This window comes from Pimephales promelas, chromosome 18 (assembly GCF_988280905.1).
Source record: "Pimephales promelas chromosome 18, fPimPro1.hap1.1, whole genome shotgun sequence".
NCBI classification, from domain to species: domain Eukaryota; kingdom Metazoa; phylum Chordata; class Actinopteri; order Cypriniformes; family Leuciscidae; genus Pimephales; species Pimephales promelas.
Genome location: NC_142786.1, coordinates 2,299,896 through 2,318,317, shown reverse-complemented (window position 1 = coordinate 2,318,317; position 18,422 = coordinate 2,299,896). Strand labels below are relative to the sequence as shown.

Sequence of the window (18,422 nt, the reverse complement as noted above, 5' to 3'; positions counted from 1 at the left end):
GTTAGGTGGGACGTGGGGTGGGTGGATGTCAACTTAAAAGGTTACTTAAGTAGTCAACAAAGACATAAATGACCTGAGACAAGCCTTTGTTTAAAAAAAAAAAATACCATAAAAAAATGTTAAGTTTTTAGGGTAACAGGAGGGTTAAAAAACGGGTTTAGAAATGAGTGTTTCTCTTTGAAAACAATCAGAGAGAATTAAGATACACTCTAAAGTTTTTTTTTTTTGTGCGCGATGCGATAGAAGCAGCATTTTCCGGTTCCCAAAGAACTATTCAGTGATCAGTTCTAAAAAAAAGAATTTATTTTATTTTGCTTAGAGTGAAGAACAGAATATTTAAATAGAATAAAAGAATCTTTTTCCACTCTAAAGAACCTTTTGTGGAATGGAAAGATTCCATAGATGTTAAATGTTCTTCATGGAACCATCGATTCCAATCATGCATCTTTATATTTAAGAGTGTATGAGCAGAGCCTGGGGCAAGTTGTCACAACGTCTGTACATCAGTAACTGAGACCTTTAGTCACAAAGGCTTGATTTCTTGGTTTGTTCAATCTGAGAATTCTTCATCCAAACTATTTTGTCACTTTATGGAATCCCAAATTTTAAATAGCTTATAATGCAAGATATGTTGTTAAAGATGTTTTATTTACTTGTTACGAATTTGTGCATTTGAAAAAAAAATTATATTCGCGTTGTGAAAAATTATATGATCAATAAGTTATGACAAGATATGTTTGTGCACTGCTTTAACTCAAAATAAGTTAAGCAATTTTCTCTTTTTATATAAGTTTCAACTCATTTTTTTTTAATTTTTAAGACAGATTAATGTCATTTAAGTTGAATTAGATTAGATCAGATTAATGTCAAAAACAAGTTGATTGTACTTAAAAAGAACATTTGTCCTTAAAAGGCAGCAACTTTTTTTCAGTGAGTGTCAACAAACATGTTATAATTGTGACAACATACCCCATTGTCCATGTCTCTGTACCTTCAAAGATTTTCAAAAAAAATAAATTATATATATATATATATATATATATATATATATATATATACACAGTGTATATATATATATATATATATATATATATATATATATATATATATGAAGAGTTCAGATGCAAAAGCCTCTAAAATGCCATTTGAAATTTTCTTCTTTAATGCTGATTTTTATCAAACTTGTATATTTAAGTTCAGTAATTTCACTTAAATGGCAATGATAATTACCTATTAATTGTAATTTAGTGAAATTACTGAAGTTAAATATACAAGTTTGATAAAAATCATCATTAAAGAAGAAAATTTCAAATGGCATTTAGAGGCTTTTGCATCTGAACTCTTCATATATATAAATGTATATATATATATATATTAGAATAATATTATAATATATGTATATATATATATATATATATATACACACACACACACACACACACACGCACACACACACACACATATATATATATATATATATACACACACACACATATGTGTATATATATATATATATACATACATACATATATTTGTATATATATATATATATATATATATATATTCACATTAAAAGTATCAAAACCTCAGGCTTGTATCAGTTATTTAAAAAAGAAACTTGTGGAAACCTGTAAGTTTAGAGGGGGGGGGAAGCAACAAGAAAAATATGCATTTATGAAAATTTGATCAGATTTTCCCTGTTCCAAAATGATGAAAATCTTGTAAAAAGGCGGGTTAAAAAGTGGAAACTCCTGAAGCCAGTGTATAAAAACCACTTGAGAAGTGTCGTTGAGAAGTCTCCTGAGATTGCTTGAAGACATCACACAAACTTTCGTAATCAGGATGCCGTCAGCTCTGAGTAAGTGAAGCGTTCGAGCGATCGGATATCCTCTCATGCAGTCACACATCTCTTCACTTTCTCTCTCTCACTATTCTCTGCAGACAAAGTGCTCATCCTGTCTGCCACACTGGCGGTGCTCATGCGTCTCGTGGACGCGGTGCCTGCGTACAGCAGCATGGGGGAACTCTCGGAAACCTCTGGAGAAGAAGTTCAGGACGTGGATGTGAAGAGTCTTCTGAACGACCGGCACAAATGGCATCTGATGGCGAGAGATCTGCACAAGGACGTGAAGAAGCTTCGAGATGAACAGGTGCTTTAAAATCCAGAGTTAAACAAAGGTGTGTTGTTCTTCGGCCTGTCTTTAACTGTGTTCTTCCACCTGCAGTTTGAGAACGATTTCAGGGAGGCGGTGAACATGACGGCGTATGAAGGCGTCCGGGTCAGCACGCCTCTCCTCAAACCTTCTGACGGCTGTCTGTCCAGAAACTTCAGCACAGTAAGAACGCTTATCATGCTTGTGCTTTATCCAAATTTGGTAAACTGTTCTGTCCCCTAACATGTTAACGAATTTTAAAATAATATCAAAAAGTAGTTTCTAAAAATCTTAAATTGTACATTTTTAGGAAGATTTAACAGTTGAATTTGCTCTTTAGTCACTATATAATCTCAGTATTTCCATTTGTTCAATGTAAAAAAAAGACTGCCTTAAATTTTTAATTACAATCAATTCGACTTGTATTATGTTAAACGTACTTAAATGAGTTGAATCTTGTATAAATTGTAAGAAGTTTAAACTTATTTGAACGAGTTATAAATTCAACATGTTGTCATAATTTATTGATTGACCATACAATTGTGTATAACAGCAGATCTATTCCACAAAGACTGAACATTATCAACATTTGTCAAATCCATTAAAGGGATAGTTCACTTTGAAATTAATTTTTGGTTGTTTTATCTTACCTCAAGGGCATCCAAGATGTAGGTGTCTTTGTTTCCGCAGTATTTTCAATTTTTATATTTTTAGGTCAAACCGTTCATGTCTGTCAGTCATATAATGGACATCTATGGTCACCACCTCAAAGAGCATGCACAGAGAAGTCCAGATTAAACATGATTTAATGACTCGTAAATGTAAGTACACATTGATGGCCTAAGACAAGAAACGAGCGGTTTGTGTGAGAAAACAAACATTATTTATATTGTATTGAGGTGGTGACCATAGACCTCCATTATATGACTGACAGACAAGAACGGTTTGACCTAAAAATATCAAAATTGAAAATACTGTGGAAACAATGACATCTACATCTTGGATGCCCTTGAGGTAAGATAAAACATACCAAAAATTAATTTCAAAGTGAACTATCCCTTTAACATCAGAGGGAGTGTCATGACATTAAGTGTTTTCATGTGATTTTCTCAATATCAACCCTCATGAATGTTTCAGGAAAGGTGTCTGGGGCGCATTTACAGTGTCCTGACGTGGTATAAAGAGAACTGGAACTACATCGAGAAGGAAAATCTGACCTCAACCCTGGTGAACGACATCAAGCACGGGACGAAGCGACTGCTGGAGGCCATTAACAGCCAGGTAAAGTTAACGCACCTGAACTCAATATCTGCGGTCCTCAACCCTTTCCAAGAGGCCGCTACGCTACTGGGCGTTATTTTAGACATCAATTTGAACTGTACTTGGTAACTCTTTACAATAAGCAAATTCAATTTTATCTCTGAAGACTAGTAATAAACTGATATCAACTAGCTCAACAGTCGTACATTAGCACTAGCAGTGTAAGTGCTGGCATGACACGTACTGTATTTAAAGGGTTAGTTCGACCAAAAATGACATTTCTGTCAGAATACATCAGGCTCACTATTGGCCGACGCTGGTCATGTGTGATGCTGGCCAATGGTGAGCCTACGTTCTGTTATACTACATGAACTCTCTCAGAGGCCCACATAGAAGACGACTACGGTAATATTTGCATTAAAGCAACACCAAGTAACTTTTACGGTCGCCCTACAGGTTGGAAGTGGAATTGTCTATTACCGCTGTCGTAAATAATTTAGCCTAGCGTATCCTACTGTCGCACGCGCTCGTTGTTTAACCAGCATCGGCTTTGGAATGAACGATGTCCACAGAAAAGGTAGATTATGTTGCATGATTTCATGAAAGAACGATGTATTAAGACATCCGAAACGAAGAAAAACAGAATAGTGACTATTGTAACGCTTGCCGTAAAGCAAGTCAAATTTGTAGTTTTCTTATGCATCATTAGAACTACAAAAACGCAACCCGATCTAGCAATCTTACATAGCGTGGTTATAGCAGATAAAGGAGCGCACAGCGAATCCACAAGTGCCTGTCACCATGTTACGATTTAATGAACCACTGAAATGATTTTGGAAACATTATTTTAAGGTAAAAAAAAAAATCTTATTTAGTGTTGCTTTAAGTCGTCATTTATGGAAGCGTATTGCATTCACTTGAGGAAACAAAATCTACTCTGTTTTTCTGAATTAACAAGTTAATTAGAATTACGAGACATATTTTTCTTGGTAATTTTTTTTTTTTTCACTCTGCTTTTATGAATTAATGAGTTACTCCTACTTTTTTAGATCAAGTCATTAATTCAGAAAAACAGAACAAAACCTTTTCTCCATGAAAAAATCTCGTAATTCTGAGATAATTAACTCGTTAATTCATAAAAACAGAATAGATTTGCAATTTGCAAGTGATCGTTTGCAAGTGAATGCAACACGCTTCCGTAGTTATTTAGTTTACGATTAATCGCATCCAAAATAAAAGTTTGTGTTTACATAATATATGTGGGTGCACTGTGTATAATTATTTTATATATATATATAAAAAATACACACACATGCTTGTATATATTTAAGAAATATTTTCATGTATATACTGTATATAGATTTATATATAATTTATATTATATATATATATAATATTTTTTTCTTAAATATACATGCATGTGTGTATTTATATATACTGTATATATATATACAAAATAATTATCCACAGTGCACCCACATATATTATGTAAACACAAACTTTTTGGACTTTTTGGATGCGATTAATCGTTTGACAGCCCTATTTTTTTTTTTTTTGCGCACAAAAAGTATTCTCGTCACTTGGTAAACTTAAGGTTGAGCCACTGTAGTCACTCCGACTGTTTTAACAATGTTTTTATTTACATTCTGGGGCAAGTTTCAATTACAATAGAAGCCCGAGTGAGACAGCTCTCAGATTTAATCAAAAATATCTCAATTTGTGTTCCGAAGATGAACGAAAGTCTTACGAGGTTGGAACAACATGAGGGAGAGTAATTCATTTTTTTTTTCGTGATCTAACCCTTAAACGTTTATCTCCCTCCAGCTCCAGCTGGGCGAAGGACAGGTGGACCCGATCCCCAGCGGTCCTCTGTCGGTCAGATCCGCATGGATACGCAAGGCCACCGTCCACTCCATCCTGTTCAACTACACCAACGTCATGATCGACACATGCAGAGCCATCAGTTACATGAGCAAAAGGAAGGGTGGACACCGGGGGAAGGACACGAAGAGACCCGGACACTGGACCTCAGACAAGAACTAATCAATACTCATTTAGAGATTTATTTATTAATCATCGCAGTATTCGATTCAGGGAATGATATTTTAATATTTATGAGTATGTACTTTAACTTATTGAACGTTAAATGTTGTTTGTACAACACTGATATTTATAAATGTAATATTTATGTGTCTTTACTTTTATTTACTTTCATTTGTACAACACTGAAAATCTGTGCTGATAAATATTTATTAAACATGTTTAATTTATTCGAAACGGAACGTTGAGCACATCCTGAGATTGTTTACAATGACGATTCAGATTAAAAACAACAAAGAAAATCCAGTTACATTGTGTGTGTTTCTCAAGACAATGTTTAAGAAAGACGTAGTAAAACAAAAGAAAACAAAAATGTGACAGCCGAGTATTTACGTCCCAGCATAACGTCGCAACCCAAGCGGTCAGTGTCCCGAGACTCCCGTGAGTTCAGTGGGAGGATCCGGATTGGTCTGTAGTGGCCGTCGGGAGCGTCTTCATCCCCAAAGCAAACTGAAAGAAACCGCAACATCTTCTTCAGCTCTCTGTGGAAAAACACTGTGAGCTTCATGTGTCCGACTCACACAACTCACCTCAGGACCGTGGGTTCAGGCATCCCTGGATCGGCTCCACGTTTGAATCCTGGGAAATAAAGAAATACCGGTAAATAACTATTAATAAGTGTGCATGGAAATATACATCAGATTCAGAAGTGTGAACACTCAGTGAACCAGATTGTTCAGTGGCTGATGCTGATCGTCCACGTGAATATCGTGGCGACTGCGCTGGGTCACATTTCACAAATAAATAAAAAATAATAATAATAAAAATAATAATAAAAAAGGTTATATATATATATATATATATATATATATACACACACATACATACATATTATATATATATATATATATACACACACATATATACACCACACCATTACACCACCAGCCTGCACAGTGGTAACTAAAATCTAAATTATTTAGCTAAATAAACTTATATAAATATATATTAATTTATATAAATATATATTAAATAAGAAAATAGAGTTTAATTGATTAAAAGAAAACTCAGCTTTGATCACAGGAATAAATTACAATTTAAAATATATTCAAATAGAAAACTTTTAGTAGAAATTGTTTTAGTAGAAATTGAAAACTTTTAGTAGAAATTGAAAGAAATTAAAAGAAAACTTTTAGTAGAAATTGTCACATTTCACAAATAAAAAATAATAATAATAATAATAAAAATAATAATAAAAAAGGTTTTTATATATCTATATATATATATATATACACACATATATACACCACACCATTACACCACCAGCCTGCACAGTGGTAACTAAAATCTAAATTATTTAGCTAAATAAACTTATATAATTATATATACATTTATATAAATATATATTAAATAAGAAAATAGAGTTTAATTGATTAAAAGAAAACTCAGCTTTGATCACAGGAATAAATTACAATTTAAAATATATTCAAATAGAAAACTTTTAGAAGAAATTGTTATATTTCACAACATTACCATTTTACTGTAATTTTCATGAAAACAAAATGCAGCCTTGTTGAGCAGAAGAGACTTTAAAAAAAAAAAATCATACCGATTTCAACTGAAGAATATATATATATATATATAAACACAAAACTGTTTTTTTGTAATTCCCTTTGTCATCAATAATTCTCATAACTACTATGTTTTTTCTCATTTAAATCAGCATAAAATGAAAACTAATATAGCAGAAAATAATACAATCATGTATGAATAATTTACAATTTAATGTTTTTTGTTGCATTTCAGTAATGGCAATAAGATGTTAATATTTGCAAGATAATGAGAATTTGAGAAAAAAAAGAAATGAGAAAGAAGAAGATTTCTTAAATGTCATTTATTTTGAAATAACACTCAATATTTATTGACAGCTTTTGTGAGATCACTGATATAATGCTGATATACTAAACACGTCAATAATGACAAATGATACACACAATAGCTAAAAATAATTAAAAAGTGTATAAATTAAACTCAAAATAAATTACATTATACATTAGCAAGGTGAGGGTGTATATGGAAAAATCAAATGACCAAACGCAGGCGGATATGCAGTATATATATATATATATATATACAGTATTTGTCATATTTTCAAGGCATTACATTATGTTTGAGGATGACATCAGCACTCTCGCAAGTCTGGGTTCCTCAGTTCTCAGGCACCGACAGAGAAGCTCTTCAGTGAGTCGACTCGACTGGCATCATGAAACTGCCTCACATCCGTCTGAGATCCGGAGTGGCGAGAGAAAAGCCCTGCGTTGCAGCGTTCACACGGGTACTTTCTTCCGTTTTTATTCAATATTGGTCATAGCACAACAAAGGCATCATCCATGTGAGATCTCGAAGAATTCAGACGTCAGAGCTGATTCATCTCCGTTTCATGTATCGTTGTGCAACACGCTTTAAAATAGCTCTGCGGCAGAAGAATGACACGACCTTTCCACACAATCTTAGACTTCATTATTACAGTTATCTTGGATAGTTCTGACTGGTCAACTGTGAGGACTTTAAGAATCTCATGTTATCGTGAAGTGGTTTATTTAGCTAAATAATTTAGATTTTAGTTACGACTGTGCAGGCTGGAGGTGGTGGTGATGATGTAATGGTGTGGGGGATGTTTCCTTGGCACACTTTAGGCCCCTTAGTGCCAATTGGGCATCGTTTAAATGCCACGGCCTACCTGGGCATTGTTTCTGACCATGTCCATCTTTTTATGGCCACCATATATAAATATTAGGGCTGTGCAAAAGTTAATTACGATTAATCGCATCCAAAATAAAAGTCTCTGTTTACATAATATATTTGTGTGTGCTGTATATAATTATTTTGTATATATAAATACACACACATGCATGTATATATTTAAGAAAATATGTTATTCATATATAAAATATTTATATTTATATAATATAGATTATGTATTTATAAATATATACAGAATTTAACCGCAAATAATTCTTATATATATACATGCATGCATAGGTATTTATATATACAAAATAATTATATACAGCACACACAAATATATTATGTAAACACAGACTTTTATTTTTGATGCGATTAATCGCAATTAACTTTTGCACAGCCCTAATAAATATGTTTAATGGAAAAATATAACAGAAAAAAAAATATATATATATATATATATATATATATATATATATATATGAAGAGTTCAGATGCAAAAGCCTCTAATGCCATTTGAAATTTTCTTCTTTAATGATGATTTTTATCAAACTTGTATATTTAAGTTCAGTAATTTCACTTAAATAACAATTAATAGGTAATTATTATCATTGCCATTTAAGTGAAATTACTGAACTTAAATATACAAGCTTGATAAAAATGATCATTCTAGAAGAAAATTTCAAATGGCACTTAAGAGGCTTTTGCGTCTGAACTCTTCATATATATATATATATATATATATATATAAATAATGGAAAAAATATATAAATATATAATACATAATGGAAAAAACTGTATAAATTTTCAAATTTTAAAGGTTCCTCATGGTGACCCGGACACTGTTCTGCAAGAGGAACGGCTCAAAAGACGCCGTGAAGGACTGATGCTGTATTGGCTACAGTAGGAAACCCTACCGTACTAATAAATTACTGAGGACTATAACCAGGTGTTTAGTTTCATTGTCCAACCCCTGTATATGGGTGAGTGTGCGTGTGTAACCACATATTATAAATATAGTGTTATATTTTTTACAACAGCTGTTTATTCTAAATATATTCATTCCATTATATGTAATATTATGTATAATAATCTAGCAGGCTTATGATGTCCTCCAGAAATGCTGATGTTTAGACTCGAGGGGCTTTTCCCTGTGAGGCAATTTAGCCGACACGCAAAAAGCTACAACTTCCTTCTGCATCTCATTTGTCTCTAAACGTCTCCCATCATGCCAAAAATACAGACGCAAATTTGTGTGGAACAAGGAGTGTACGAATCAATCACAGAGTCCCTAAAGCCTCATTAACATTTCCTCAATTCCCATTTAACCGTGATGAAGCTGTAGGACGAAGACGCTGCTGAAGAACATAACCCTGACGGAGCATCTCTGACTGTCAATCACAGCTGCAGGAAGTGATGCGTGTTCAGACACTTAATGACCCCACACATGAAAAAAACTACATCAAGCTCAACATTATAATCAGAAATGATGCGGTCACCCTGTATTATAAACACACACACACATCCCAGAAGCCCTTGATCCTGACGAACTTTCCTTAATGACATTTCTAGTAAATAAATAGTATGATGGCATCAACCCAATACATGATACGATTCACCCCAAAAGGAAACTTCAAAAAGTCACCAATTTCTCGCCCTCGTGTCTTTCCAAACCTGCCAATGCTGATCATCTCAAACATGACAAAAATCAAGAGATTAATTGGTCTTTATCTGAGGGATCGGTATCGCTATTAAAGGATTAGTTCACTTGTCTCATGTCTTTCTTTCTTCAGTCGAAAAGAAATTAAGGTTTTTATAATGGACTCCATATAATGGACTTCAATGGGGTCCAAACAGTTCAAGGTGAATATTTTTTATAAGCACAAATGCTCGCCTTGCTCTGTTCTGAGAGACCTTTTCAACGCAATTGCGTATTATGTGACGTCACGAACGCGCATCACAGAGCAGGGCGAGCATTTGAGCTTATAAAACTTAAACTTTTTTATATATTTTTGAAATGAGCGATCGTTTCGCTTGATAAGACCCTTATTCATCGTCTGGTGTCATTTAAAGACCTTTGAACAGTTTGTAGTTTGCACTGAAACTCTCATTTGGACCTTGAACCGTTTGGTTCCCATTGAAGTCCATTATATGGTGAAAATCCTGGAATGTTTTCATCAAAAACCTTAATTTCTTTTCAACTAAAGAAAGAAAGACATGGACATCTTGGATGACATGGGGGTGAGTAAATATCAGCAAGTTTTTTTAAAAGTGAACTACTCCTTTAAGCATTATATCGACATTACACATGGTAAACCAATTAATAATTCCGGATATAAGCTGTTAAATTCACAAATCTGCAAATATTAGTTATAATTAATTAACGAGGAGACTGTATCCGTTTTAACTGATATATGCAGACATGCAAATGTCAAGTGTCTCAAATGCTTTCAAATAGAAAAAATATATATATCAGAAAGGCCAGTTAATAGGTCAATATAGAAAAGAATTATCAGCATTGGCCCGTAATTACACCTGATTGGCCAAAAGAAGTGGTGTTTTGTAATCACCCTAAATTCACCATCAGCTTTGTCAATGTAAACTGCACGTCGTCTGTTTTCAAATGTTTCAATTTGCATAAACAGCGTGAAAATAAGCATTAATTAACCAACATTTAAACATGAATCACAACGAATACTTTCTTACAGCTCAAAACCACAAAGCTGGGGTTGTGGTCAGACTCAGAGCGTTGCTATGTGGCTGTTAGGTGGTATAATAGTTTCTAGGGCGTTGCTAGGTGGTTGCTAAAGTGCTGGAGTCGTTGCTATGTATTTCTAGCAGACAGTGTTGTTTGCTAGTCCAAATCACCGTCAAATCGTTAATCAGGTTTCTAGATATGAACCGGTCCGTAATCATGTAAAGTCTAATCGCTTAAAAAAACATAACAATTAGGACTTGTGATCAATTCATCGATTCATTCATTCTTCATGATGTATATGGGTGTGTATATCAAAAACTCATCATACACCTCACATAGACGCAAATGATGCATAGACTCTTGACATACAGCAAGTTAAACACACATGATTTGCGTTTACTGACCCAAATAAAGCACAGTGGGGATGAAGCCCCAGCGGATGACGAACTGGCCGCACTGGAACACCTGCTGCAGCCGCTGCTTGCTCTCCTTGCTCAGTTTGCTCATGATTTCGCTCAGATTTGATCAATTATCGTCTTTGGATCCGATGTGGAGCAGTGAAGGGCAAGGAACACCGCAGGAAACACGTGTTACATGCCGTAAAGTGTGCGGCGACGGCGTTCCTGTGGTAACCCGATTTACGACAGTCGCAAAAAGGCGGAACAGTGACACCTAGTGGCCACACCAGGGACACCGAGACGGCGGCAGGTACACGATAATGTGCATTTTGATCAGTTCGACATATGTTTGAGAAGTTTTTCATGATGTGAGATGCTAAATGTAACTCTGTTCTGCTAGATTGTTTATTTATCTTAACATCGACATGTTCTAAGTTATGTAAATGCATCTTACATTATTGTTTTGAGCTATGTGAAGATCGCACTATTTCAATATAGTTGTTCATTTGTGTTGCAGTTCAACTGGTCAAACTGTAAAGTTTAGAGATTTCATTAGGCCTATTTATTTATTGTGAAAAATCATTAATAAATCTAAATTTAATATTGTATGTAAATATGCATTTTTACGATTTAGTTGAATTACTGACTCATGAAAGATAAATAAAATAACAGAATCCCAGTCAGATTTTTACTTCATATAACTACATTTTACACTATATAATTATATGACGTATATACAAGCTTTTAAGTTTAATCGACAATTTATTCTAAAGCAACTATGAGCTTAGTTTAATGTTTTAGCTCATATCTTATATTAGGGATGCACCGATATGAACATTTTGGCCGTCACCGATAATCTTTATATTTGAAAGCCGATAACCCAATCAATATATATATAATAATATAAATCCATATATATATATATAATTTTAACCTAATTGCAAAAACAAAAGTCTCACCATTAAAATCCATGTCCTAAACACACAATTATAATGTTCTCATTATGTATAATATACTGCACATGTTGGACTTTACTGTATTTTCCTTTTTCGAAGTGATTCCAATCATATTTCAAGCAAACCATCATGTTGAACAGTGTTCATCTTAAGTGCATCAGCTGAAGGAAATAACACATTAATTATCGGCTTTAATATATCGGCTAAATTTTCTTATCGGACCGATAACGATAACATTAAAAATGAGCGTATATTGGCCGATAACGATATGGTGGCCGATATATCGTAGGTCCCTATATTATATTATTATGAATAATGAAATACATAGAAATACAAAGAACTAAATAACTGCATGAATTATAACAATTATCAAATTAAATAATCAAAACGTGAACTTTCCAACCCTAAAAAAACTGTAATTAATTATGTACACAACCCGTTGTTAACAAACAGACATTTAATTTGAATACAAAATAAATTCACACATCACTTTTGTTCAATCATTTAATCTCAAAACTGTTCAGAAGGAATAAATCCATCGTCATTAAAAGTTGATTCGAAAAACATCATTAACTATATAAAAATCTAGAGGCATGCTGAAATAGAAATATTTATTTTCAGAGACTGTAACCATGTTATTTTGTTGATGAAAGGCAAAAAAAAAAAACGACTTTAGTACAATAATATTTACAGTTCACAAGAAAATATTCACATTCTCAAAATAATCTGAATACGGACACAACCACTTATTGATGACCCACTTCAAATTAAAAGCACAAACCATTTTGACCAGAAAAAAAATGTCTTCCAAAATATAATTATAATAGAACCAGACAAATATTGATGCACTGACGCACCAATAAAAAAAGAAAATGTCTTTCATTTTTATATCAAGAAATGATTTCTGGCTTATAATCACACTGCTTTATGGGTCTCTGCCGTAGTGCTTTGCATTGAAAAAGCATGACATCAGTTGCTGAACTCCCATAATGCATCTCTTATGGCCTCGCGCATCCTCACACACAGCAATTCAAACAATATTGCTCTTCAAAAACCGCAAGAAAAACAATGTAAACGAAGACGGCCACAGTTGTTTTGGTGTCCATCCAAATTCCCATGGAAACAGTGTGAAATGATGGCTTCGGTTCAAGCCCAGTGCATGCTGGGATACTAAGAGCAGGGGGAACTGCAGAAGACGTGTGAGACACATAAAATGAAAACCACACACGGTTCAACATGCGTGATCTTCTCGTGAACGCTCCCAGACAGACGCCGCGTTAAAAACACACAGCACCGCGTGTAAACTTCATGGATCGACTTCATACCTTAAAGAACAAACTGGGAAAAGTTCAAGTTCGCTTTAAAAACACTTACTTCAAAAATAAACACGACTTTGGTGATCACACACAACTGACAAAAAGAAAAAAACTCGAAACTTTCCCGTAAGGTGCAGTTTTGTGCCTGTGTGTGTGTTAGAGTCGCATTACTGCAGTCAGAAGGTCACAGGTCAGAGGTCACGTGGATGCTTATGGTGGGCGAGCGCTGCCGATGCTGGTGGGCGGGGCTTAGGTGCTCGGAATAGGCCACGCCCTCGTCCCCGTCAGGAGCGTGATTGGCCGTGGGACTGGACGCGCGGCTCGACGACTGGTTTCCGCCGGAGAACACGTTGCTGACCTGCTCGAACGAGCGCGAGAAGACGGCGCTGGCGGTGCGCGACAGGCTGAGCGAGCCGCTCTTGGGCACCGATTGGCTGGCCGTCAGCGTCAGGCGTTTGAGTGACAGGAGCTCCAGGTTCTCGCTCATGGCGCGGACGGCGGCCTGCTTGCGCGTGAGCTGGTCCATGTCCTTCTCTTTCTCCTTGTCTTTGCTGGATCTGCCCGTCAGGCGACGCAAACCCTTTCCCGCCGGCTTGGCTCCGCCCCCGCTGTTGCTGATGACGATGGTGGGGGGGCTGGCCTGACCCTGAGCTCCGGACGCCTGTGTGCAGATTCCCTCGTCCACCTCCGCGATCTCCGTCAGCTCATCCGGGGAACCCAGATCCACTGCGTCTGCGGCGGGACACAACAATCGTTTTTTACTCAGTCATTATGGTTGTTTTTTTTTAGCTCTGTATAACAAAATATATGCATTTTTGCTTTCGACAACTATTTGTTAAAGGGATAGTTCACTTTGAAATTAATTAGCTTACCTCAAGGGCATCCAAGATGTAGGTGTCTTTGTTTCCGCAGTATTTTTAATTTTGATATTTTTAGGTCAAACCGTTCTTGTCTGTCAGTCATATAATGGAGGTCTATGGTCACCACCTCAAAGAGCATGCACAGAGAAGTCCAAATTAAACTTGATTTAATGACTCGTAAATGTAAGTACACACTGATGGCCTAAGACACGAAACGAGCGCTTTGTGTGAGAAAACGAGCAGTATTTATATCGTTTTTACCTCTTGTAATCACAGCCGCATCCAAGTGATCTGAGGGCGCGGGCGCTTTGTGATTACAAGAGGTAAAAACGATATAAATACTCTGTTTTCTCACACAAACCGCTCGTTTCGTGTCTTAGGCCATCAGTGTGTACTTACATTTATGAGTCATTAAATCATGTTTAATTTGGACTTCTCTGTGCATGCTCTTTGAGGTGGTGACCATAGACCTCCATTATATGACTGACAGACAATGGCCTAAAAACATAAAAATTGCAACTACTGTGGAAACAAAGACACCTACATCTTGGATGCCCTTGAGGTAAGATAAAACATACCACAAATTAATTTCAAAGTGAACTATCCCTTTAAGAGCATTCTCAGGACAGGCCGATGAGAAGCACAACACTAGAAAACTCTTCTTAAATAAAGCAGGTTTCAGCAGAGGGAGCTGTTGGCAGGACGGAGAAAGAAGGAAGGAAGTGTGCAACATCACAAACCAGAAGCTCAAACTAGGAGAGAAGGAACAGACTGACCGGAAGATGATGTTTTCTGTTGGGAGGCACAATACAGGTGAAACGTTCAGGAAATCAACTTGGTGAAACTAAAGTCAAAGTTTATTTCTATAGCACATTTAAAAACAACAGGGTTGCGCCAAAGTGCTGTACAATATCACAATATGCAATTTTAAAAGTATTGAAATTATAACTAATGTATTATAAAGACTCATTACATGCAAAGTGAGATATTTCAAGCCTTTATTAGTTATAATTTTGATTTTGAGCATACAAAAATGTGAACACCTCATAATACTTACTGTATGTCTGCCTCTATATTTTAGCCGTCCTGTAACTTGTGTGCTAGAAATATGAATAGATGTTTTTTTTTAATAGTTGTACGGATGTATGGTTGTATAAATATGTTTTATGCTGTTATGTTGCTATGGCATTATGTTTTATTGTCGTTTATTAATTGCTGTGTGATTTAATGTGCCTAATATAACATCTTGCCAATGGACTATAGTTGAAAATGACTCTGCTGGCTAACACTGGCACATTTACGGAAATGCTAATTAATGTGCACTGTCCTAAAATAAATACATGAAATCATTATGGCTTACAGCTTATGAAAACCCTGAATTCAAAATTAGAATATTGTGAAAAGGTTTTCATAAGCTGTAAGCCATGATCATTAAAATTATAACAAATAAAGGCTTGAAATATCTCACTTTGCATGTAATGAGTCTATATATATATATATATATATATATACACGATATTATAATTTTTTGAGTTTCACCTGGATATGGCAACCATATTGGTAATGGACACAATTATCAGCTCTAACTTCCATGAAACCTCCTCACTGATGGTTATATCAGACGCATCATTTCCTGTCAGTCTTGTCTGGTTTCTCTGCATCTAAAGGCAGGTCGTTTCTCTTGGCAACCCAGTGGATAAGTGTTTGGATAAGTGTGTTCATAAATGGCTTCTCTGACAGCAGAAAGTGAGGCGGGATTGAAGCAGTGAAGGCATTCCCAGCATTGGTTAGCTGTGAGTTCAGGAGGTTTGATCGGATGGAAAAACGCAGAAACAAAGAGGAAAAAAAAAACAGATGTGGAACGAGTTGGCAACTGCGACAGAAATTAGACGCGACAGTGTTAAGACATAACATAAAAAACAGGGACATTCATAAAGTTAAGGAGAGGATTTCAGGAGACCATAGAGGAATACCCCAGGATCAACAGAAGCATGATCCACAACGCCTGTGATATAATGTACACACACTTTAATGGGTCCCCTAAGTGAAAAATAAATAATAAATATTTATAGAATATAATTGTATAGAATTACATCATATAATTTAATATTTTATAAATGTTTATTTAAATAAATATTACATTAATAATAATAATAAACATGTATAATTGCATGTCATTACAATATATAATGTAATATATAATACATATTTATTTAAAAAAAATACATTAATAATAAAATATACTAACTTATAATAATTGCATCTAATAACAATATATAATTTTATAATAAATTAATAATAATAAACTTAATTATATCTAATTACAAAATTTGTTTTAATATAATAAATTAGAAATGTATTTAAATAATGAATTCATAATTATAATAATTGATCTAATTATAATATATAATTTAATATATACATGTTAAAAATTATATATATATATAACAAATATTGTAATAAATTTTAATATATAAATACATTATATATATATATATATATATAAATGTGTGTATATAAAATAAATAATAAATATATTATATGCAAAACATATATGCATGCACAAAAGACACAGCCTACACACTGCCTAAAAAAAGCCAAATAATAATTAGTCTAATTATTTATATATATTTAAATATATATATATATATATATATATATATATATATGGTGTTTTTTTTTTTATTAATAGACAGAGTTAATAACATTATGCCACTTATGCTGTGGATCGAGCTTTACCTTTGAACCAGACACATTCCTTTCAGAAAAAGTTGCTGGTTGACACCTTTCAAGGTTTACATATCTTAAATAATTAACACGCTTATGAAGACGCTCCGCCCCACACCATGTACCTCTGGGCGAGAGGGGAGAGGGGGGGATGTGTGGGACGAGGGGGGGGTGGGGCTCTACAGCTGAACCCGCCCCGCGGAGGGCGTCCCGTCCCGCACGGACTTCTGCCTCCTGACCTCTTGACCTCTAGGGTCGACCCCCACCTCAGTAGCGCCCCCTAGCGCCTCCCCCTCCGTCCTGCAGCGAAGAGCCTCTCCGTTGGCCAGCCGTTCCCCGCTGACCCCCGTTACGCTAATCTCAGGGATGGGCCCCGTCGGGCAGGAGTCAGGGGAGTCTACACTGTCCTCCTGAGACTCTGAGACACACACACGGACACATGCATGATGGGTGACGTGATGAGACGTACATGGAAATAAAATCTGAAACATCTCAAGACAAACATAAACAGTTCAAAATAATACATTCAAAATGGACTCATGACAATGAAATGAAAGCGACTCTCAAAATGCACTTCACATTTTGAACTATACTATTAATATAAATGTATAATTGACAGTGTATGAATAATATAAATATACAGCTACTATCATTAATTTTAATGAAATTATATTATCGTAATAAATTATAATAATTATATTTAACTAAAGAATTAATTATACTATTTTATAATAACTGAAATTATTTTATTATTATAATTAAGTTTATAATTTTTAATAATACATTATGTTATAAGCATAATATATATAAATTAACCATTATTAATATTATAACCACATATGTTTATAATTTTATGAGCATTAAAATATATAGTTATTATCAAATATAATGAAAATACTAAAATATTTAAAAAAATATAGATATATTTTTAATAATATAATTTATATGTTTAATAGTTAAAATTCAGTTATGTTCTATATTAAAAAAATATTTTTTTTATATTATTCTTAAAATAAGCCATCTGCTTCGAGGCACAAATGATTTAATGGGGCGATTTATACACTAAAAGTGTCAAATTTAGGGCTAGGGCTTCAGATCACCAGGAGCGATGACGCTTGCCTTGGCGAACAGCACTAATGAGTGTGTTTGGTGCTTAATTGTGGCTGACGAACAGAAAAGCCGTCATTAACTCTGAACGCCTGAGCACTAATTAGTCAGATGGCGTGGTGTCGGGATGAGAGAGATCTGAAACCTCCTCGTCAAAGCTGT

The 18,422-nt window shown here is 34.6% G+C and overlaps 3 protein-coding genes across 6 annotated transcripts in view; 1 reads left to right on the top strand and 2 right to left on the bottom strand.

Moving 5' to 3' along the window:
* Positions 1 to 1,756: 1,756 nt before the first annotated feature.
* Positions 1,757 to 5,500, top strand: il6 (interleukin 6 (interferon, beta 2)). Its single transcript, XM_039678470.2, has 5 exons — positions 1,757 to 1,858; positions 1,942 to 2,150; positions 2,226 to 2,336; positions 3,291 to 3,434; positions 5,238 to 5,500. The coding sequence occupies exons 1-5, from the start codon at positions 1,843 to 1,845 to the stop codon at positions 5,454 to 5,456; spliced, it is 699 nt and encodes a 232-aa protein (XP_039534404.2). The 5' UTR covers positions 1,757 to 1,842; the 3' UTR covers positions 5,457 to 5,500.
* A 145-nt stretch (positions 5,501 to 5,645) lies between these two features.
* tomm7 (translocase of outer mitochondrial membrane 7 homolog (yeast)) lies at positions 5,646 to 11,501 on the bottom strand. Its single transcript, XM_039678501.2, has 3 exons — positions 11,301 to 11,501; positions 6,044 to 6,092; positions 5,646 to 5,963 (listed from the first exon to the last, which is right to left on the bottom strand). The coding sequence occupies exons 1-3, from the start codon at positions 11,401 to 11,403 to the stop codon at positions 5,948 to 5,950; spliced, it is 168 nt and encodes a 55-aa protein (XP_039534435.1). The 5' UTR covers positions 11,404 to 11,501; the 3' UTR covers positions 5,646 to 5,947.
* Positions 11,502 to 12,844: 1,343 nt separating this feature from the next.
* Positions 12,845 to 18,422, bottom strand: part of hycc1 (hyccin PI4KA lipid kinase complex subunit 1) — a 35,503-nt gene continuing 29,925 nt past the window's right edge. For all 4 annotated transcript variants that reach the window (XM_089122774.1, XM_039678436.2, XM_039678438.2 and 1 more), the window contains one exon: positions 12,845 to 14,298. In XM_089122774.1, coding sequence (XP_088978900.1) covers positions 13,751 to 14,298 — 548 coding nt within the window. In that variant the 3' untranslated portion in view covers positions 12,845 to 13,750. The remainder of the gene's footprint in view (positions 14,299 to 18,422) is intronic.

What these genes read in the sequence shown, in the direction of transcription:
- il6 (XM_039678470.2), top strand. An exon ending in AGAAGCTTCGAGATGAACAG is followed by an intron (nt 2,151 to 2,225) that starts GTGCTTTAAAAT and finishes TTCCACCTGCAG; the next exon opens with TTTGAGAACGATTTCAGGGA. An exon ending in TGGAGGCCATTAACAGCCAG is followed by an intron (nt 3,435 to 5,237) that starts GTAAAGTTAACG and finishes ATCTCCCTCCAG; the next exon opens with CTCCAGCTGGGCGAAGGACA.
- tomm7 (XM_039678501.2), bottom strand. Translation starts at nt 11,403, where the DNA reads ATGAGCAAACTGAGCAAGGAGAGCAAGCAGCGGCTGCAGCAGGTGTTC. An exon ending in CCCCACTGTGCTTTATTTGG is followed by an intron (nt 6,093 to 11,300) that starts GTCAGTAAACGC and finishes TTTATTTCCCAG; the next exon opens with GATTCAAACGTGGAGCCGAT.